The following is a 24491-nucleotide window of genomic DNA, read 5'->3' on the forward strand; positions in this document are numbered from 1 at the left end:
AGAAACTCAATGTCTTGCACTTATGAATCGTTTCTGCATCCACATTCTTTAATAAAATTCACCATACTGACTGTGGAATATTCAAGCCAATGCTTTTGTCCTGCTTACCAGTGATTTAAACACCAATTAAACTTACATCATCCCAAAACTCAATTAAAGAAGAAGATGAGGAGTAAAGAGAGTCCTGTTTGACTGACAAAAGCAGTGAAGACAAAACAGAATTGAGAAACCATAAACCTGAAAGCAGACATTGAGCCCACAGGAGAACATACTAATGAAAGAGACACTCAAGTCAAATGGAGGGAAAAAAAAAAGCACAAACAAACTGTTAAAGCAAATATTACATTTTCTTGTGCCTTTAGATCAGGGATGCCTTATTTTAAAAGGAAACAGATAAACATCACCATCACTTTATTTAATTTGTGTCATACTTTGATTTATGTAATAAATCCAACCTTAGAAATAGGTTTTAGATACTGGAGTTACTTATTAAATGTCAGACAGTGACTAATTTGTCCCTCTATCATTACTTTCAGATTTCCTCTTTTCTTAGGTCAATTATATATGTATATTTAGTTTTTATGACGTAAGAATAAAAATCACAAAATTCTAAGTATATAGAAGACATCAAACCTTATACTGTGAATTTGAATGTGAATGCTGCTTTGGTGTTTGAATACTTACATCAAATTGATCCAGAGCAGAGGTAGGCGCATTCAAAAATGCCAAGAAAGAATTCTGTGAGTCTTGGTTCTTTACACCTAAAAAAACAGCAGCAATTTTGAAATGATGAAATACTTTGTTCTAGTTGTAAGGGAGGACCTTTCTGCTTTAACTGGGCTAAACCCCATGATAAACATTCAATAGGTCCGATTTATACCCTGTTCTAAAGAGAAGGTAGTCCACCTCCTATCTCAATCCAATAAAAGGCTAGATTTTTTTTAGTACACACATAATATTAACAGTATCGGTAAATATACAAGTATATATTGTATGACAAAAGTAATACTAAATAAAGTCCATTTTAAAAATCAGAAATGAATTTTCCAAACAAAAAAGTAAAATCTAATCCTTTAGTTATGTAACTATTCAGAACAAATTGACCTCTTCATTTTTTAAATCAATTAGATACTAGAGAAAACAACTTCCATAAAGACCTCAAGAAAGAAAGATCTTATTCAGACCAGGGCTATGTAAGCATGCTTGTAAATTTACTAAGCTGAGAACAAAATACCTCAAATCTTCCACCTGAAAGATGCAACAAGTTAGTAATCTAAGCAGTCAACAGTCTGTCAATTACAAATTGAGACAGTAAGGCCAAGAAACAACTTTTTTTTTTTTTTTTTGCAACCGTTCAAACAATTAGTGCAGATTTCCCAAAGTTTCTCAAATCAAGACTGTTTTGATGTGGCTTTAACATTTATAAACACACCTACACTTAGCTGCTTTACAACCTGCTCTGTATTTCACAGCCATTTAGACATCTTCAGCTTTCAAGAAACATGCATCTGCTAAATGTCACTGAACTATATCACCACTCCTTTAATTAACACTATTTCAAACGGATAGCCTATTCATACCTAGTCATTCACAACCACATCAGTCAAAGGCAACTTCAGAACACAGAGGTCTAGCAAAGTGAGTTTGGGACCGAAGGAAAGTACTCTTGACAAGTAACCCAATACACATTATATGCATCTCTTCTCAATTCATACCCTTTTCCAATCTAAGTTCCTCCGTTTCCTTCTTCAGTTTTTCAATTTCTGACAAAAGTTCCATATTCTTCTTCTCTGACTCTTGCAGTTTGCTTGAAATATAATGGAACAAAAAAAGTGGAATTACAAACACAATATATTTATTACTCATTACTTGTGTTTTAAACCAGAAGACATCAAGTTCTCCTAGTGTAAGGCTCTCCTGTTTTAAACTCTATAATGCTGACTTTGAATACGGTAGAACCTTCAAAACGTATTTGTATTTCAACAAAATATTATACTTTCAGAAAAAACTTGTACAAGATTGTCAAGGAAACTTGTTAAATATGACATCACAAACTGCATATTGAGAAAATACAAGCTCATACTACCTCCATGTAAAGGCAGTGCCAAGCAATGGTCAAGGAAATGGGCATAAAAAAAGAAAATGCAATGAATTGTACTGACAAAGGGTTACTTCACTGTAGCTTATTTCGTAACTCTTACAAAGAAACAAAATGTTAAAGTTCCAATGCAGTTTGAAAGTGAAACCTGTTAATGACCCACAAATGCAAGCTCATGCAATATCCTTTTATCAAACACAATTAGCAAAGAAATCTGTATATGTTTTACACTCCTAAACATAATAACCAAAGTACTTGCATATGTTTTTTTTTTTTTTTTTTAAGAATAAAGGCTGCTGGCACAAAGTGATAAGGGGAAAGGAGAAGTACTGTACAATTTTTTTTTTCAAATAGCATGAAGTTAAACAGTGTTTCATATAAAATAAAGTTAAACACACCCCTTAAGACAAAGAAACAAACAAAAAATGCTTCTGAAAATGCAATAGCTATTTTCAGTTTAAAGGATATCAGATACCATATCGTGTGAACTTGAGGTCTCTGGGAATCGCAGTCTTTTTGAATCATGTTAATTTACTATGCAGGATTCCATACAATACTAATGAAACCCTAAATATTAAATGACCCATGCTGGCTAAAAGCAACACTTAGAATTAGGGTCACAAAATATACCAAGCCTTATTCATAATGTAATGTCCAATAGCAATGTGTTATATACAGTACGGGTGATACCACAGCCTCCAGCTGCCAATTAGTCTACTTGAAGAATTCACACATTTGTGGATTTAATAAAAATAGCACAAACTTCAAATTCTGATGGAAAACTACAACTCCACTACCAAAGACAAACGTTTTTGCCCATGCCTTCTGCATTACAGACCTGAGCTTTACAGCTTAACTTCAGAATAATGATTGAATGTTTGAAGTTATGGATCTCCAGGTCTAGTTACTTGTTGCTTTTTTTTTGTTTTGGATAGAATGGTGCAAGTCATCAGGGAACAAAGTAAATATAGGGTTTTATCTTTTTCCATGTATTGTAAATGGGCATTTCCATGCTAATGGAAACTTCACATGTGTAAATTTATGAGTAAATTTACAAGTTGCAGCTTGATTTCTTTGAGACTAAATATTAAAATGAGATAAAACACACACTGGAGATATAGTGTACATAACTTTGTCTGAAAAACTAAGTTTGCCATAACATGGCAAAACATGATGACTTACAGAATGTTGATAAAACGATATTGTCACATTTATGTCTGATTATTCTATTCTAGAAAACTTAAAACATTATCGTAAGTGTGTTTTTACAATTCTACATTCAGACACAATATCAGTGTCTGTCCACACTTATGAATGTGAAAGTTATTATTTCAGCTCTTAGGAAGGACTCATACTCAAAGTTTTCCTTTTTGGGAGCCAAAATACCTATACTTTTTATTAAAAGGTGTTTCTTGGAGATGCAGGATTTTGTTAATCACTAATAAAGGTTTTTTAATCTTGTGTCCTGAAGTCTGTCCATTCATTTCTGCATCCGTAACAACTACGAAGTCGGATGTAGTAAATCCAAAACAGTGGCATTCATTATCCGGGACTTTGACCCTGCCCTTTGACTTCTGACTCAAGAGAGTCGTCATTTTGCGTCAGTGTTATTGTTATTGAGCTGTTGGTGGTGTCGGTCTTTCATGTTGCGAACATGATTGTGGTTAGGAACTATCACTTACTTGCTGAAGTGTGCAATTATTTTATGGACTACATCTTCCATCTCTCTGGATTAATAAAGAAGGTAAATTTCATGATTTTACAGCAAATTTGACTGAGACTGATGAAGTGTGTGTTTCAGTATATCTTGCAAAAAAGCAGTGTGGACAGAAGCGTATGCCTTTCCATGTAACCATGGTAGTAATAATAATAATAATCCACTTGTAGGCAAAACTTATCTTCTGCCTTGATCTAGCCTATTTATTTATGTGATGCAGAGGTGTTTATATTACACATTTTATATCATTGTTTGATAAGCACTGTAAGTCTGTGATGGAGAGACATAATTCTCCAGCGGTGGCCAAACTTCCTGACTCTACGAGCCGCATACCAAGATTTCCATATGGCTGTGAGCTGCATGACACAGTAAAACATGAAATGTTTGCGAGCAAGACATTTTAGGTTGTTTGAGGTTGCTCGCCTTGTACAAACCACAGTGTGTACGATTTGTTGCAGATGAGTCACAGGTTTACCATTGTTTTCAGTGAAAGCAAACTCTTTCTCCCAGTCTGGTTTAAAGCCTCATATGTTAGTTAAGTATTCGTGGAGGGTTTGCTCAATGCCATTGTCTCCATGAAATGAACAAGCACTTCATTCAAAATTATGAAATTTACTTCGAACTGCACATCCGGCTTCGAAATAAGCATGCGCCAGCGAGCGGTGTCAAAAGTCAACAAGTGACGAAATATCCTTGAGTGAGCATGCAGGCTCAAAGAAACAGGCAAGAGAACGGGAGAGAAGAAAGAATAATTAGCACGAATAAATACAGAGCACACAAGTTCTCTCTTCGTTTATTATTCTTTCTTCAGTTCATTTCAGCTGCAAAGCATGCATCACCCAGCATTTCACCGGGAGCTGCACCTGAACTGCAAGAGAGCCGTGGTGTGGCCACCTCTGCTCTAGAGCATATGATAAGAGGGAGGTGAACATCCCATCATGAATTTTATTATTCAAACTGTGTAACACATGTGTACCCCATTAGCATGGAAATGCCCATATGAATTTTCTTATTAAAATGCTTGTGCAAAAAAAAAAAACAGCATAATTTGCAAAACATACTTGTTTTGGTGTTATTTTGAAGCTTAGCCCAACCTTTGAGTTGTGTAACTGGTTTCATTGGAAATTTCATCAGGGTGATCACAGTCAGAGGCACAAGACAGTGCCATTTCTTGTATACCTGGACGTAGGGTGGGCAGTAGTCAAGTTGCAGAGGCAAATCCTCATTAAAATCAGTATTTCTTGCAGGAAGTAATGGTAGACAATGGCCAAGGGAATACAGTACATATGCTGTAGAGATGTATGGGAAATATATTCTTACCATTCAGTGGACATGTTTGAAGCTTTGACTTTATTCAGCTCATCCTGTATAACCTGCTTGGCCCGAATCTCAGCATCCAGCGCTGACTGCAGCTCCAGCCGGGCCGACATGTCCAGCTTTGCAAAGCGCCGAATCTTCCAGGGCATGTCCTGGTAGGGAGCCAAGGAAGCATTAGTAGGTACTTAAACTAATAACTAATACTTTCAATAGCCTCTTGCTGTAAAACTGCTGTATAAAAGAGGGGCTAGGTGCACTGGCAATTCCTTGTGGATGCCTAATCCATCTTAATACAAATCTGCCGGCCTCAATTAAGCCCTATATAAACAGTACACAACAAAACCACCAAATAATCTGGTATTGGTCAATTTAAGAAGTATTACAAAGAAGAAATCAGGGACTCCCGAATAGCGCATCCGGTAAAGGCACTCCGCATGGATTGCAGGATGGGAGTTCCCAGGGGGGCACACAACTGGCCAAGCACCACCTGGGTGGGGGGGGCTTAGGTCGGCTAGGGTGTACTCGCCTCACTGCACACCAGAGACCCCTGTACACTGGCTGGGCTCCTGTGGGCCTGCCTCTAAGTTGCCCAGAGCTGCGTGGTCCTCCGACACTGTAGCTCTGAGATAGCTGCATGGCAGGGCTGCAGAACAAAAAGAAGCGGACAGCTGACGGCACACGTTTCAGAGGACACGTGTCTTCGTCTTCAGCTCTCCCGAGTCAGGCGGTGGTGGCAGTGGTGAGCCGGGTTGAAGTAAAAGTAATTGGGCTTTCCAAATTGGGGAGAACATGAGAAAACATATCTGGCGATTCCAAATTTAAAAAAATAAAAAACAAGAATAAAAAAGACTGGAAGGGCATGGTGAGTGAGCTGCACCCCAAGGAAGGTGGGATCACGTGCTTGTGGGGAAATGTGATTGTTCTGTTTTTTGCACTGGTTGACTGCTGATCAATCATCAAATACAAAAATCATCATTTTCCAATACAAACCAAAACAATAAATAAATAATGATCAACTTTTTTTTTTCTAGACCACCAAAGTAATAGATTCCAGTATGCAATCAGCTAAGTTTCCAAAATACATATTTTTTGCAAATCAGCTCTAATATAGCACTTTAAAACAGGATATCAATATGAAAAATAAACAATAAGCACATAGCAATATTACAAGACATCTTGCACAGAGATATTTGTGATTTTAAAAAGTAAACCGATTTTAAAATGTAATTTTAATTCAATTTTAAAAAGTAAATCATGTCTTACCGTAGCCCTTGCACCAAGACTGGAGTTTCTCAAGCCTTCCAATTCCTCTGTCATTTTTGTAGCTAAAGCCTGGAGATAGCCCCGTGCATCCTTCTCATCACTTACCCTGTGAAGAGAAAAATAATTTTATACCAATCATATGAGATTTTACACCAATAACATGACGTTCAACTGAAGTCTGATATTGGATTTCATGCCACATTTGATTTAATGACCTAGGGTACTTGAATATAGTAATAAATATCAAAGCAATCTTGACTATATTGAAAAATATTCAAGTACATACATACAGCACAGGAGACAGTTGTGTAGTGTGTTTGTTCTACATAGTATTCTGTAACGCTTTAACTGTGCTGGCATGAGATGAATGTCATGTGGTACATATTCCCTGAATATTATACAAATTACCTCAATATTATATTAATACATAAAAGTGTATTAATGTATTAAAGTGTATTAAAATTAGAAATGTAACTGGATTAATAAATGGAATCTCTGTTCTGTGTGTTGAAGCAAAAGGGCCCCTTTTCTGGCAGACATACTAAGCTGTATGATCACTGAACTAGGTAACCCGGGCTAGGTGGCATCTGCACTGGATTAGGCTGAAAGAACTGCTGAATTATGTCCAGATAATACACGACTGCAACAACAAGCTGTTTGACGCAAGCATCTATGTGCCAGGTGGAAAAGACATTAAACATCAAAGGACTGTGAGTCTTAAGGAGGCAAGATGCACAAATGATCTCATGCAGACATCTACTTGGCAGAGAGAAAGACTATAAATATTTAAGCAAAACTTAACATTTTGCGCCCCACATAGATTGCTAAACAAGGGGCTGTCACTTTGCCGATGAGGTAAATACACAATGGCAGGGTTGCAAAGGAAAGCTATATATTTTTTCTGAACAATTCTTTGCATTAATTTATCCAGTTTTTCTCCCAATTTTGGAATGCTCACCGCTCCAGCCCCCGAGAGAGAGACTCGCACTCGTGTCCTACGAAATGAGTGCCATCAGCCATCTGCTTTTTTTCGCTCAGCAAGCCCGCCGTGCAACCATATTAAGAACTTACAGCGTCTGATGACCACAGTTCTGAACTGCGTACAGGCTGACCTGCAGACACCCCGCCAGCCACAGGGGTTGCTGATGTGCAGTGAGCCAAGGACTCCCCAGCCGACCTAACCCCTACCTCACCCGGGCAGCGCTTGGCCAATTGTGGGTCACCCCCTGGGAACTCCTGTCCAAGGTTGGCAGTGGCATAGCTTGGATTCGAGCCGGAGATCTCCAAGCTATCCAAACGGAGTGCCTTTACCGGACGCACCACTCGGGGACCCAAGCATTTTTTTTTTTTTTTTTTTTTTTTTATTTAAACAAAAAAAAAAAAAAAAAAAAAAAAAATGATACAATTATTTAAATGGCTGGCCAAGACAAATCCATTCTATTCTGCAAATTTTCTGTAAATTTAAATCACAAAGAAAAAAAAAAGTTGCAGATCACTAATGCAGTAAACACTGTTGGGGAGGAGCAAAGAACAGTAGCAAAGTGAAATAAGAAAGAAATTGACAGAACTAGCGAGCAGAACAAAATTATAGAAGGAAAAAGAAGGAATATGAAAAAGCTTTAAAGTTGAATGAGGAAAACCAAAACAGCTCACTGTCGACAGAGATCTGGAGCTGTGTAGAAGTGACAGGCTGTATTTTGAAGTTATACATGCATACATGAGGAAAGACTTTCTTCAGCGGTGTAGTAAAAAAGTAAACGATGTGCAGCAAACACAGTTAAAGAAAGTGTACTGATCTGTGTTTACTTTTCTTTCTACACAACTGAAAACGTGCTTTTGGCCAAAACGTATGTAGCCAGCTAAGCACACTCGCTATCTTAACACTTTTATTAATCTTTACTAGGGGACATGCCTGATAATCAAGCTGCATTTTGCATCATTATTTAAATGTGTGAGGCAAGTAATAACATGGAGGTGGCTGCTGCAGCAAAGCTTTGTTATTACTGTGGTGAACTGTAGCTGAGAAGAACCGAGGAAAGTGCTTTTTGATTCTGTGATTTGGGGATCTGGCAGGTTTCTTTTAGATTTTATCTAGTGAGAAAGAGGTGCTTGTCACTATTTTTGTCACTTGAGTTTTTTCAATTTTATTTATTTTTATCACATTTGTGTGTTATAGAACTTATTTATTGTACTCATTTAATATTGTTTGTATTATTATTATTATTATTATTATTATTATTATTTAAAAGTCACATAATTGCTGCACGACATTGTCACCTGTTTAAAGCAAAGCAATCTGCCCAATAATACTTTTGGCATATGATTGTATTTAATAAATAAACCGTGTTTGTTTTTACAACTTGACCTCACCTCGGTTACTGATGTTTTTCACCCATATAACTTTGGGTTACACGTTATTAAATAAAATGTTTTCTAATTATTTCAACCTTTTTTACATACCAAAAAAAAATACAAAAAAAATGTTTGCATACTGCAGTTATATCTCCATTTCAGCTCTATATGTGCATGGGTGGTGTGGTTATAATATAAAGAGATAAGTTAATATTGTCAACAGAATGTTTTACCTAAGAAATCAGTTCAATAAAGTGAACAGTTCCACAGCGAGCCAGTAGTATGAGCGCCATGGCATGTCCTAAAAAAGGATCTGCGATAAAAATTGCTACTTACGGCTGCTGTCTGGCAGTCACAGGTTTCTGGTGAAAATTGGAGATGTCGCAGCCCTGTGCAAGTGTTATGCAACCCATTTTTTTTTTATATGCGAGGTGCTTGCGATTGAGAACATCGCAAATCACTTTTTGAAACGGGCCCCAGTACTGTAACTGTGCACTTAGCTATGGCCTTGTTTAAATCAGTGTGGCTTGTTGTGAAAAACAGCCCGTAGCTGCATGTACAGGGCATATACTTTAACTCTGCACGGGTTCCATCAGCTGATCCATTTACAAGTTAAACAGTGGCTATACCATCAAAATAATGCAGTGGCAGCAAGTGAAAAGCAAAGCGTTGTCTAAACAATCTAAAACTCATTTGTATATCACCAATAAGAAGTTTTTTTTTTTACAACGTTTTATTTAGTAACCATCTTGAAGAAAAAAGTATACAATTTATAAATGTTTAAATATATTGTATAGATTACATAAGGATTTAACCACAACTAAATGGAACCCTTCTCAAAAAATCAGATGCCTGAACACACTTCACTAATTATGAAATTAGAACTCCTATGCTAATGCATTTAACCTACCTACTTTTGTAACATTGAAATAAACAAAATATTATTCACAGTTCCATGTGTTCTCAACCACTTTTAGTGCTCCGTTTGATTGAAAAAAAAAGAATATATTTCTGTATTTGTACCTGTGATTATTGATCAGTTATTTAGAATTTAAAAAAAAACAAAAAAAAAAACGTTAATGTAGTTTGTTATTTTTTTGTATAATTCATTATAATTGTAATTACGGCAGCTTAATTGTAACTAAATATTATTGTAATTTCACCAAACAATCCTGCTGTAGTTGTAATTGTAATTCAGGTCTGGCTATAAAAAATGTGGGGACAAAACGTAAGTGGCAAACATTAGATGTATACTAATTAAGTGAGATCCTTGACGGCATTGCCAGGTTTATGCACAAAGGGTATTATTCAGTGGATGACTTGCTTAACAGCTTTTAAATTAGGTCAGCTGGTGAGATAAACTCACTCTATACTGTCACTGTCTGAATGCAAAAAAACAATGTAAATAGGAGGTACTTCGAATATGCTCTATATATATCAACAGTATTTTACATTTTTGTTTTAAAAAATAAATAAATAAAAATAAAGAGGCAGGCACTTAGGCAGAATGGGTTCAGGGCTAGCCAGCATGGGTTCAGAAGAGGGAGGTCATGCTTGAGTAACCTATTTGACTTTTCTGAGGATGTTACTGCTAATGTAGATGATGACAATGCTTATGATATAATTATATACACCTTTCACAAAGTCCCACATGAAAGACAATAAAATCTGCAGCAATATAGGGGAGGACATTTAATTGGATCCAGAACTGGTTAAAACTGAAAGCAGAGTGTAATTGTGAGAGGTGTAAAATTGGACTGCAGTCTTTAAAATCATAAATGGTATAAAGTTAACCCACGACACAACTTCAAATTTAGCACAGAGAGAACAACAAAAGGGCATAAGTGGAAGTAAGTTAGAACAGAAGGCAGGAAGCACTTTTTTACAGTTATAAATGCATGGAATAGCCTACCAAGTGAAGTAGTAGGATCTAAAGTACTGAAGACTAGATTCTGTGCTCTTAATTTAGTTGTCGTCTTCGCCCCCCCCCACACACACCTCACCCCTTGTGCTAACAAGAGTCGAGCCTTGATGGGTCGAATGGCCTTTTCTCGTTCTCAAACTTTTCTTATGCTCTTAAGAACGTTAGGCATGGATGTGCACATAAGGGTAAAAGGGTAAGAGAAAGAAAGTCTTGTGAAATACTTATTACTCACATACCTGTACTACACATACAATTCCCAATATTTTCAACACACTAAAACCCTCAGGATACCGTACAAAAAACATACAACAATTTAACAGATTACTTGTTTTATGTCAATTTAAACATCTAATCAAATGTTTATTCCATGCCAATGGGCTGGAAGCTTATCTGATTAGCAACCTGCAAAAAATAAAACAAATAAAATAAAAGACTACACAATGTCTATACCTGCCACTATTGAATTTTTCAGAAGTTTTAAATGCAATAAATGGTTTGAAACAGTCTCATTAGTAGTATCAACAGCAAAAACTAAGAGACAAAATATTGATTTAAAAGACCAAAACTGAGGTCTTAAATTTCACTTGGAGCACATTTTACACATGTATATTTTCCTACTAACTGGAACTCAAATCTTAGCTTTTAAAATTAAGTTTTGCATGGAGTAGAGAAATATTTGGCACAGTAACAAACGTCAAAATAATAAAATGTATCTGTATGCTCCAGGGTAGACTGTGCATGTTTTTTTTTTTCTTTTATTAAGAGAAAACATTTTTTAAAAGGTGGAGTGCCCCATATGTGGATCTCAAGCAGGTGCCAAATCCTACATATTGACATTTACAAGCTAAGCATGGCCACTATCCCTTGCAATCCTTTAAAGGGGAAGCGTTAAAGTGACTCCCCGTCTAAAAGTATTAAATAAAATCCTACAAAGATTATATGTTCATCAGAATAACATGTTTTGTCTTTATTGTTTTACTCCCAAGATCTACAGTGGAGCTTACAGATGCTACTGCAGGTAGTTGTAGAAACCTGTCTCTAGTTCAGAGTGTCAAAATGGCTTCAACAGAAGAAAGAAGCTTGTGTGCCTGCAAGTGAAAGTAGTGGCTATAAAGGTGATACGAACCATTGAATGATTTCAGTGATCTGAGCCTCCCAATGTGCTACTGACTCCTTCTTATCAGCTAGCTCCCTCATCTCCTCCTCCAGTTGTCTGTTACTGCAACTCAGCTTCTCAAACATGGCTGTTAGCTGTGAACAAAGGAAGAACATTCATATACACATCCAACTTCAGTTACACTGAAGCTTAGAATGATTGTCAGTGCAAGGCATACATCAAAATAACTAACAAGCATGTATGAGACATAGCCTTCTCAATTACGCAAAATATATTACTACTATGAGTGACTGTGATGCATTGAACATTAATAAAGGAAAGTGATGTCAAATCTGTAAGTATATTTATAATAAGTTAGCTCTGACTAACTTAAAAGGCAACAATGAAATCTGCAGCCACATACTTGAGCTATTACACCAATTACTGATGCAATGGGATTTTTTCAATTTATGTTGCCTTCCAAATATTTAAGCAAGTAGATTGATATGTACATGCTAATCTGTTCACTGAAATTTACAAGGTGCCTTGTTGCAATCCACTATAGGGAAAGCTCCAAAATTCAGTATTCAAAACTAAACCTTTGCCGCACTCATGCTGTAAACAAGCCTGCTTTGCAGACACTGCTTCAATCCACAGGAGGGGACGAACCAAACACAGGCACACTGTCGATGCACTTGCTATATATAGTGAATGTGGCAGGCTTGTTGTGTGGGGCCTAGTCAATATAGAAAGTAAACTGGGCAGTTCATGAAGTTTCCATTTAAGGCATGTGATAAAATACTGAAATAATGACTAAAACCCTGGAATGTATGCAATGCTCCCTGCAGTTATAATTGTTTTTAATTACTTTAACGAGAATTCAAAATATTTTTTTACTAATGGTGCAGATTAATAATTTCTATTTATTTTTGTATTCAACCCCCTGCCTCGTTCAAGCTGACTCTATTCTATCTTAAATAAACCAGAACTAATGTATGTGTGCAATGAATGAAGTGTTACCCATGACCCACAGATCTATTACATTCATTCAAACTACATACATTTCAGCTGAAGGGCAGCTTTCATTAAAAAGCTATAATTATGGAGATAAGAAATCAGAATGTGAATAAATCAGCATCTGAGGACTCATCTGTCATGGGGAAGACTAATGTACAATTGGTTTTCAACCCAAGGGATAATCTCAACTCGTAAATAGGGATGACTGTAGAGTATAATACGAGGATCAATTATTTGACTTTCTACGTGGGCAGATTTAAAATGGTCTGACCTTTCATTGGTTGAACAAAACATATTTTTGTAATGTTACAAATGGATGCCAAGTACACAGTTTCTTTCATAGTTTTCATTTACTAGGTGAGGACTTATAACATTCATACAGGCTCATTCCATGTCAAGTGGTACCATACAGCTGGCAGTCCCAGTTTGCTTAAAAGAATTAGGAGTAGTTGGGGTGAAAACCTTGGAATATGGCTGTTCTCCTCTTTAGTCTCTTGACTTTTTGGGACTATGGTTTACAATTAAAATGAATCCAGAATGCAAGAAGTAGTAAGCAGACTTATCCAAATCTAAAAATCGAAGCAGGATCCTATATCCAAGAGAGAAATATGCACCTCTACACATAAAACAGGACAACTAGTAAACAAATAATTAATTAACCATAACAAAAAAATGTATTGTACAGTATATACTTTAAATCATAAGATCAGTGGGTGCTTCGTTCAAAGCACTAGGGGCAGTGATCCCACATATACTGCACTTTACCAGCAAAATGATCAAAGTGTTTTATGAAGAGAGTATCTTTTGAAAGCATGTCACTTCACTGTATAAAGCACACTTTATTTGTAGTGCATGTTTTATTGTCTTTGATGTCAAACCTGTACTCTGCCTTGCAGACACCACACACTTGTTTCACTTTGATTTAGCACTGGAAGGCTATTGCTGTCTGAAGTGACTATTTCAATTTAACAATAACAACTTACAATCAGTACAAGGCTGGACTGAAATTAAGCAAAATGCTTCACAAATGAAAGCATACTGTATGTTTTAAATGACAAGTATCTTCTGTTATGTTTAGATGGCATCAAAATGAATGCAGAAAATAATTAACTTGTTCAGATAAAGACTGGCCCAGATTTCAATACACTGCGAAATACATACTGTAGTTACAATAACTGTTCATATGGAGGTATGGCAATGGCTTCTATTATTCAGCAGTATTCAGTGCACTTGCAGTCTGATTAAAGTGGAACACAAAAAGGGGATCTAAATACTGCCACTGTTTAGGGCCCTTTGTGTGTTAAGGTTATGACAATCAAACGCTAAACGCTAAATTAGGGTCTTAAGAACATAAGAACATAAGAACATAAGAAAGTTTACAAACGAGAGGAGGCCATTCGGCCCATCTTGCTCGTTTGGTTGTTAGTAGCTTATTGATCCCAAAATCTCATCAAGCAGTTTCTTGAAGGATCCCAGGGTGTCAGCTTCAACAACATTACTGGGGAGTTGATTCCAGACCCTCACAATTCTCTGTGTAAAAAAGTGTCTCCTATTTTCTGTTCTGAATGCCCCTTTTTCTAAACTCCATTTGTGACCCCTGGTCCTTGTTTCTTTTTTCAGGCTGAAAAAGTCCCTTGCGTCGACACTGTCAATACCTTTTAGAATTTTGAATGCTTGAATTAGGTCGCCACGTAGTCTTCTTTGTTCAAGACTGAACAGATTCAATTCTTTTAGCCTGTCTGCATATGACATGCCTTTTAAGCCCGGAATAATTCTGGTCGCTCTTCTTTGCACTCTTTCTAGAGCAGCAATATCTAGAATGAGATGCGGTCTCCCTTCTGTTTTTTTGTTCATTTCTCCCCCCTTCCTTTCTAGTTTAAATGCTTCCGAACCTGCTCGAGGATCTTTTCTCCAAGTAGACTAGTTCCCTTGTTATTTAAATGCAGTCCATCCCGTCTATACAGATAGTCCTCGTTGTAGAAAGTGGTCCAATGATCAAGATAGGTGAAGCCTTCCCGTGTGCACCACGTCTTCAACCATTCGTTTTGATTTATTATTTCCAGCTGTCCATATGGTCCTTTGCAAGGTGCGGGTAGTATACCAGAAAATACCACAGTTTTGGTTTTCTCTTTTAATTTCCTTCCTAGCTCTCTGAATTTGTTTTGCAGGGATTTTGGTCTGTCTCTTCCAATGTCTTACTTCATATCAACCAGTGTTTTCATCAATATAATAATTAGATTTACACATTTTCATCTGTATTGTGGGTTAATTAGATTTATACATTCTCATCAGTTTGTGTCTTATACTTTATACTTATTGTTCCACATTTCCAGTTTATTCCGAATTTCACATTAAAATTACAATTTTTTTTTTTTTTTAATTGAACGTCGATTTTTACTGATTTACACCCAATTTTTTTGTCTACTAATTCAATATTTTCCTGGTACTATTGTCTAGGAAATACACAATATGTTGATTAAAATTCTGTTTTATTTGGACTTTGACATTGTAATAAGCAGCCCTACATTGCATTCTAAAATTAGACGTCGACGTTCAAATGGCACACATTGGTTCTCTGATCACAAACACATTATTACCTGATTCTGTTGGCCAATCAAAATCTGATTATTGTGGCAATTGCTGGGTGTAGTAACTACTAGGTTGATCAAAAACTAAATATTTTTAGTGGATGAGAAATGGGGAGAAAATGTACATCAGTTTATGAATACTCAAAAGAAAACACAATACAAAAAGCAAAAACAGCAGAAGTGGGTCAGATGAAGCAGAGGATGCATCACATAGCACATACTGCTGCATTGAGCTACATGCTCGCGCTGACAAAAAAACATACTAAAAATAAGTGGCACATTAAACTAAAACAAGAAAGCGAACTGAGAGACAAGAAATTCACTTATGCGGCTTTTACACACGCTTTAAAAAGAAAGTGCAGAATGACTGTGTTAATGAGTTTGTCAGAGCGCTGTGCTCTTCTGGAAAGCCACTGTTTACTTTGTACGACAGTACTGTCCTTCAGTTAAAACACTGCCTACTGATTTCAAGACCAATAAACTTGGCTTCTATTGTGCGATGTTATGTTCGTTCATACCTTCTGCAGATACTATTTCTATCAGTGTCGGGTAAATAGTCTCCACTCTTTATTGGTGTTTAGAAAACTCCCCAACTTTACTGACTCACAACAATAACAGCATATATTAAGTCTAAGCTGTATGAATATATCTCTGCCAGTAGATGGCAGTACTAACACAAATTAACTCATTATCTTACTTAACTCCTTATCTCCCCCTTTTACTTAATAATGAAAGTCTCATTTGTTTAATTATCACTTGTCACTATAGGAGGTTTTTTTTTTAGTCTTTGAATCTAGCTGGCTTGCTGATAACACGTCCTTAGCATGTTGTAACCAATGGGGAGAAGGGAATTGTCTGAGGGTCTATCTCAACAGCTGGCTTTGCAGAAGTAGAATGGGACTGAAAGACTTCACTAGAACTTTCCACGGAATAAGCGGACGGTGTCTTCGATTCCGTCAGTAAATTTCCTCCCTGAAATTCCACAATGTACAATCGGGGAGTTGAATGATCCTCAGTTATGACTACTGGATTGCTCCACTCCTTGTGTATGTCCAGTTTCATCCTGACCATGTCTCCGGGCCGTAGCTAAGGCAGAGGTCTTGCTGAATGTTTTCTGTCAAAGATTTCTATAGGACATTTTAACACATTTATCTGCCTGCTTTACTCTTTGGAACCTTTGGAAGTGATGGAACAGCTACATGTACCTGTCACCCTATTAACAAATGAGCAGGGTTGTTCCCTGTCATAGCAGTCGGAGTTGCTCTATAGCTCAACAGTGCCAGGAACGGGTCGTCCTGTTTCAAAATCTTCTTAGCAGTCTGTCAAAGTGTTGTCTGTCAAAGCCTTTTGCACATGTTTGGGTCAGAGGCACACAACACACTCCATGTAATAAAGGAGTAATAAAGGTTCTCAGTTTTGTACTCGACTCAGTCAAAGGGATTTGCCAAAATCCACTTGAGGCATCTAAACTTGAAAAGACTGTAGCCCCAGCTAGTTTTGTAATAATTTCTACCACATCATTTTTTTTTTTTTTTTTTTTTTAAGATGTGCATTTTCCTTTTTCTCTTGCTGTATTATTTTTCCACCGTCCTCTCTGCTGACGCATTACGTGACGTGCCTCAAATTTCATCATTTTGTTTAACACCATGTCAGATAAACACAATCACCACTCTTTACTGGTGTTTCAAAAACTATCAAATCTATCAAATCTTATCTATTAAATCTAACCTGTATGAATGTATCTCTGCCAGTAGATGGCAGTATTAACACTAATTAACATCTTATCTTAGTCAGCACAACAAGTGCCCAAACATTCATAGTACCAACTAACTTGGGAAAATGTGGCCTCGACATGCATAGATTCTGCTTCATCGTACATGCCATGGACATTAAACTTAATCAGAAACCAGAGCTGCTATGCACTATGTTCCACATTCCACGTGTGTAAACTGAGATTTTTCAATTAAAAACCAATTTTGACTGATTTTATCCCTATTTTAATTTTTGTAAAATAAACTTTGAAAGATTCCCAGGGAATTTTTTTAAAGATAAAACTGAAAATGCGGAACACTATTTATACTGTAAAATTTTTCAGTATTCATAGCCTAAATAAATATTTACTTTGGAGTTGCATGAAAACCTCAATCCACTAGTAATGATTTTTGCTGAGGTTGGTAAAGCTTTAAGATGAAACTTCATTGAAACAGTTTGTGGTCTACCCTGGTTCATCTCATTTCCACCATGACCTAACCTCAGGATACAACAAGTGCTAAAGCAGTGAATCTCAGATTTAATAATCTCACCTTATCTACTTCACTGGAAAACTTCTTATTCTCTTCCATCAACAGAATCTTCTCCCTTTCATACTTCTGTTTGAATTCAACTTCAAACTCTTCTCGTTCGCTTTGGCTTTTGAAGAAGAATAAATAAACAAAAGAAATAAGCATTGAAATTAGAACAGGAACAAAAACATGACTTCAGAAGATCCTGAATACTTCTTTGAACTTAAAAAGAGCAAATATTATACTGGACTATAATGTCCCACTTCATTCCAAATTGAATGAAGATTTAAAAGATATTATATATACCTATTGTTGGAAATAACAATATTTCCATTTCTGAACTGATTAAAACGTAAACTAAAACAAAGTATTTTCTTCTCATATCAACTTGTGTTCATAGTACATTTTCTATCCTAATGTCTGTGGTCTGAAAAAGCTAAAAGCACTGTATGACAATCACTGCATCATTCAATATTGAATGTAGGTTCACGTAATCATTTACTAACAGTACACGCCTGGCACATATACAGGAACTAACCCATTTTCACAAAACAAAACAGAAGATTACTCAAGACTGCCTAAAGACATTATTGTATCTATAGAAGGCACATCTCTTTATAAATGTAATCTTTTTTTTGTTTTTTTCAAACAGCGTAGCAAATTAATAGGCAATGTTTGAAATAATTTCCACTCAATATTGAACAATACTGTATAATTGATGACAGTGCTAGAGGGGAGCCAAATAAATAAATAACTGTTAGCTCGTAATTGATTAACATTGTCCATTTAACTTCAATAAATCCTTTAACTCATTCATCATATGCTCTGGCTGACTTCAAACAATTTAAGAGAGATGAATTACAATTACAGCAATCTTACTGTTTAGTAATAAAACATAAGGTGTACGCATCAAATGTGTGTCCAAAAATCTCAAAACTTGTTGACAACACCCACAAACAAATCCTCTGAAATAATCTGATTCCTTCCCTTTTATGTTACTATGCCAAGAAAGAGAACATTTCTTACCAGACTTTCTATTGTTTGTTTTCATACTTGTTTCATACGTTTATTTACTGATCTGGGCTGAAGCAAATTAGTTTTATATATTGACATTACTTGTAATAGCCTCCCCCTTCTCACTAATGAAGAAAATAAAAACATTGCAAATTGGTCTGAGAGCAAGAAAACTGGAAACACTGCTTGTCTTAGCTTCAAATCCTTTGATTTCTCTTTTAGTTTACACTTGAGTTACAACAGTCAAGTTAGAATCAATCATTAGACCAAATCCTCCCTTCCTGTCTCTACCCTGTCTATTCCACACCCCCACAAACACTGTAAAAGGCCACTTAATAATTGGCCCGTAAGTTGAAAAAGCATTTTCCCAATCCCTACTTAAAAGAACAGGCTGCCAGCACCTTACCAGCCATGTACTTCAAATACAAAATTTAACTTTACACATGAGCCTATAATAATACTTTTACCATCTAAAAGACCATAACTAAATTATAAAGCATCCATGGAGGCTTTAAAAATCACAGGGATGCGTAACCAGACTTGGGTCTTGTCACCCTTCTTTCCTATTACCAGAATAACATTAATTTCATTAAACTTGCTCATACACATTTTTAGGGTCCTCATTAAAAGTAAAACTATGTCAAGTGGACGAAATGCTTTGATAAGTGACTTAGTCATTCAAAATGTGGACACCCCACTGATTGTGTCAATCTGTCTCCATTTTTTATTTCTAATAGCTACTGGCAAATGTGCTTTACCTGCTGGAGTGCATTAAGATATTATCACTTAGTAGTCCATGATTATCAAAATCTTGATTATTTTTAATTAAAATGACTGGCTGCCGATGCTGGTTGACTTCTTACGTAGTTAATGCAGACACCTCCGAGTTGCTTTCATAACTTGAATGCAAGGCCTGTGTATTTTGCTCAGGCACACCTAATATAATCTCAACATTTTTTCAGCTCATATCCATTCAGCCAATTTAATAAGTAATAATTGAATAATTCTAGTTAAACAGATTGCAATATGCCAGTAATATCGTACTCTAATCCTCTCTGGCAGTTTATTATATTTGGCTTATTTGAAACAAAGGAAACAAAGTAGCAGGGTTCCGAAAAATAGTGTTACACATCCCCACATGCTGCTACAACTGTGTAAATAGTTTACCTGTATTTTTTCTTTTCATTGTTAACATCCTGACAACTTTTTACACTTCTAACTTTAAAGGCTGTTTCAAAGCTCTTTTCAAAATGGCCACTCCAGTGCACTGATAGTCAGATCTCAAACCCCAGGGCACTAGAGCGGCCATTTTGAAAATAACTTTGAAACAGACTTTAAAGTTAGAAGTGTAAAAAGTTGTCAGGAGGTTAACAATGAAAAGAAAAATTACAGGCACGTTACTTAAACAGTTGTAGCAACACATGGGGACGTATACGCTTTTTAAAATGTACTGTCTGAGGAATGTCTAAAGCTGTCATTTTAATATTTACACTATGTCTGCATTGCTCTAGTATTATTTAGGATCTGCTTTCTAAAATCATTTCTGACTGCATGGCAGGGGTAGGTAAAGATGTTAGGACTGCCACACATGTTTTGGTTTTGGCAAGGTCTGCTTGCTTTTAAGGTTCTTGAATGATGAATAAATGGTAGCAATACATGGACCCTCTATTCTCATTAAAGTTGGGACTTTTAACAAATCATAAATGATCAATTCATCTAATTATACACAATATAAAGTAGCACATCAGGACCACCACGTGCATAAGTAAAATATAATATCTAGAGCTTCTGATTTTCTGTGTTTTACTCTAACTTTTACTCTAACTTTTATACCCTCCTTTAAGAATTCAATTAATACCTGTTAAATCTATCTATCTCATCAGGACTTTGCATTTCTGTCAGGTCAGAGTGCTCATAGTTTGTAAAACCACAATATTTGAATCATTTATTGTCCCTCACCTCTCTCTCCTGGTCTTCTCTAGCTTATCCTTGAGGATCATGATCTCCTTGTTAAGGGTGAGGTGGTGGCTCTCTGCGTCACGCAGCTCCTTCTTGAGGTTCTTGATCTCGCTAGTGTGCAGCAGCTCCCTCTTGGACAGCTCCTCCTCATAGAACACACACTTCTTCTCCAGTTCACATTTCAGCTTGGTGATCTCCTGCTGGTGCTCCATGCTGCTGATCCCTGGTGACCGGCCCATCTGCTTTTGCTGTTCAAAGTAAATCAACAAATAATCAAATTATTCAGATCGTTAGCCTAAACTCCAATATACAGTTACAAAATTCCCTCTAAATATGCAGCCATCTTTATTAAAGGGATGCTATATATCACTGTGGAAGGGGTGTGGGTAATTCACTGACCTGGAGATAGACAGGTGTAATTGAAAACTCCACACAGGTGCCCAGTTTTATTTCAGGGGCGCGTTGGGTTTCTTTAGCCCGTAGAGGGCGCTGTTGGTCCGTGGTCTGCTTACCAACTATGGTAAACAGAACCACGGGAATACCAAGCAAGTGTAAGCAGTTCAGGCGCACTCGCAGGTGCTTCAAAACAATACTGCAAAAATCAAAGGCACAAAGAAACAGGAAAAATAAAACAGTAACAAAACTACAAAGAAAAGGTGCTGCACTCTGCAGCAATATCCCGGTCGCCGCTGCCCGTGCAACCCGGATCACCGTCCTACGCTGCCGGCTACCTAGCCTGCTCAGCTATCCTTATTCAGGGATCTGCCCAAGGGTTCCCCTCCCTCACTGTCTGCTCTGAACCTCCGTTCCGTTCCGTTCAGTCGTGGACCAGCGTTTCCGCGCACTCTGCGCTTTTAAAAGGGCAGATCTGAGGAAACTACAGAGCGTTAATTTATAGGGCTAACAATCTCCCAAGACGCGCCTCTCAGCCATTCAGAGAGGGGGAAAGTCCACACACCCACTTTCCCACCTCCCCGTGTCACTGCCATGACTCGAGGCGGTTGTTGGAAGACTGCCGCCCTCTTCCTGCAGCCCGTGAACACGCCAGCAGAGTCAGCACAGATCTCTCCCTGTTACAATCACCTACAGTTTCCTACTATAGTAGACTCTCGCTAATCCGAATGTCGGTAGTCCAAACTGATCTATAATCCAAACCATGCTAGCATAATGAAATGCATGCTTATAGCAGCTGTAAAAACAAACTATTATCATAATTCTATGAACTGTGCATGAGCATACACAACCGTCTTCAATTAAACAGTGATTACTGATTTTTGATAGAATATAATTAAAAACAAACTTTAGATGAGTCAGTTTTAGCATGGTTAATAATTATGATTATTAAATGGGTAGGAACAATTGGCAAAAATACTAGATTCTGATTGGCTGAGACCTTGTCCTTAGCTATTAGCTATCTGGTGATAACACAACAGTGCAAAAGCAGCTTCATCACAGTAAACAATCAATACGCCCACTAACTGTATGACTGGGTCAACAAAATCACTCGAGTCAGTCAATATAATAGCAATCCCTGAGATTAACTACAAAAGTTCAAAAGCTGAAAACATTGAAAAAGATAATGTCAACATCTCGCCATACTGAGGTAAATGAAGCAGATTTAGACAACCTAGAAATGAATACAGCTGAGGAAAACACCAAGCACTAGACAAAGCTCCGTCTACTGGACAAAATCCACACACATGTTGAAAATGAATGGCAACATCCAGTTCAAGATCTACAAAGCCTAAACAAGGAACTATTATCAAAGCCCCCAAAAAAGAAAATATTATAGAAAATGGTTCAACATCAAATGTTTTATTGTTAAGCTAACAACGTTAGTTACTGTGGAACTACTTTTCTCTCAGTGGAAGGTTACACAAATAATTATTTAAAAAAAAACGTAGTCCTCTATTTACCAACAACACCTCATTAGACCCATTTATTGATAGCAATATTACACTACAGGGTCTGTGTGTTATCATGAGATATCACCACTGCTTGGGTGGTTGAAGGCACTCAACTTCATCTCATGCCTCACAACGCACCCAAGGCGTGGTGATACCTCATGATAACACACAGCCTGACGTGTATTAGTGCTTAATTAAGGCTACGGTTTTGTCATGAAGGTCACAGAAATCATGAAAATCGGAAATTTGAAAAAAAGTAAATTAAATAAATGGAAAAACGCTTTTGATTAGGCGCTTCCTTTATTTCCTGTATCCTATACTTCCTATATCTGTAAATTGTTTGGTTGTGAATGCACGCAGCATTTACATGTAGCTATGTAGGTCAGAGAATTAGATAGCTGAATGAGCAAGCATGTGAATCGCTGACAGCTAAAATTTAAAAAAAATGTCAGTGAGTCGAACAAATACATCGGAGAGCAGAAGTTTACCAACTTAGAGGCAATATGCTGTTTGGTTCAGAATCGTGGAAAACTGTATTCAAGCCTGGTTCATACAGTACCTCTTTTGCAGATGAATGTGATATGCCAGACGCAGACAGCTAGCTGTGCAGCTTCAATATTTGCTGTATGGGACGCATCGCGTCGCAGCCCTTGTGACTGCATGTTGTTCATACTTTAAATATAAACTGCATTTGTGAAATTGGATACATTTACATTTAAATAGATGTTGTGAGTTTTTTTAACACTATGCAAGGGGATTAAAAAAAATCTAAAGCAACGTCATTGATACATCCGCCCTCTCAATCAACAGAGAACCCAAAAGAGAGAATTTCAAACATTATTTAGAGATGCAAGTAGTGACAGTGAGACATTTGAGCTATTTTAGAATGACAAGTGAAAGGTTTGACGATCTGTTAAGGTTGTTCACCTTCCCAGAAAAAACACATGTCGCAAGATTGAAGATGACGTAATTCGGACTTTTCACACAGGATCGAGACCTTTGACTCCGAATGTCTGAAGTATTTACTGTAAAGCAACATTTAAACATGTCAGCACTCAAAATAAACAGTCTACATATTGCTGGTTTTGGTGTACTAATTAAAATCGCTTATTTATGTTGATGTAGCTAAAACTACATTTGGTGAACTTTCCATGAAATGTACAAAAAATTACAGAGACAAAATCGTAGCCTTAAGATCCGTACTCTGAACCAATCAATAAACAGGGTCATGTCCTACCTGGTTTGGATTAAGTTGAGTCTACTGTTTTTTTTTGTTTTTTTTTTAATTTCTTATTATATTCTATTTGATTCTCTACTCTAAAAAGTACCTCACTTATGGGATTCAGTGCACAGTGCAATGCTAATACGCTTCCCCACCTTCAGTATCTAATCCATACTACTATGACTTGGTAGATCTCGCAAGTCGTAGAAAAACCTTATTAAGGCAGAGATTAAGTGGTTTCTGGGAGTTCTTGTTAAATAAATAAATAAATAAATAAATAAAAATGGCAGAAATTCAAAAATTAGAATGCAACATCGAAATAATACAAAAATAAAAAAAATACAAATAAAATGTGTCTTTCATAGAACCTATGGAGTGAGTGGTAATAGATATAACAAGTTAGTTTGTTTGCTCTATAGCCTTTCATTAAACGTATACATTTTACTTTACAATTTAGGATGTAGATCATTAGGCTATCAAAACACCTGAAATAATAATGTAATCATTACTGTATGAGCATTTACATTCGAAAGACCTGAAACCTATATCAAAGCTGCTCATAGAGCTTGTGACGCAGTCATGGCCCGCCCCCGATGGCACAAAAGCACTGCGAACAACGTCATTTTTCCTTCAAGACTGCTGCAATCATAGATGCAGCGACCTTGAAGATTAATAGTTACATTTATATTTTAGGAAACCAGGGTTATACTAACCCTTATCAAGTACAAAATGTAT

The 24491-nt window shown here is 36.7% G+C and overlaps 1 protein-coding gene across 5 annotated transcripts in view; it reads right to left on the reverse strand.

Moving 5' to 3' along the window:
• Positions 1-24491, reverse strand: part of LOC121315989 (serine/threonine-protein kinase MRCK alpha-like) — a 207675-nt gene that overhangs the window by 31055 nt on the left and 152129 nt on the right. For all 5 annotated transcript variants that reach the window (XM_041250646.1, XM_041250647.1, XM_041250649.1 and 2 more), the window contains exons 15-21: positions 20628-20875; positions 17676-17781; positions 11798-11922; positions 6396-6501; positions 5136-5284; positions 1716-1807; positions 685-761 (exon numbers count right to left, since the gene is read on the reverse strand). In XM_041250646.1, coding sequence (XP_041106580.1) covers positions 685-761; positions 1716-1807; positions 5136-5284; positions 6396-6501; positions 11798-11922; positions 17676-17781; positions 20628-20875 — 903 coding nt within the window. The remainder of the gene's footprint in view (positions 1-684; positions 762-1715; positions 1808-5135; positions 5285-6395; positions 6502-11797; positions 11923-17675; positions 17782-20627; positions 20876-24491) is intronic.

This window comes from Polyodon spathula, chromosome 5 (assembly GCF_017654505.1).
Source record: "Polyodon spathula isolate WHYD16114869_AA chromosome 5, ASM1765450v1, whole genome shotgun sequence".
Lineage (NCBI taxonomy): Eukaryota > Metazoa > Chordata > Actinopteri > Acipenseriformes > Polyodontidae > Polyodon > Polyodon spathula.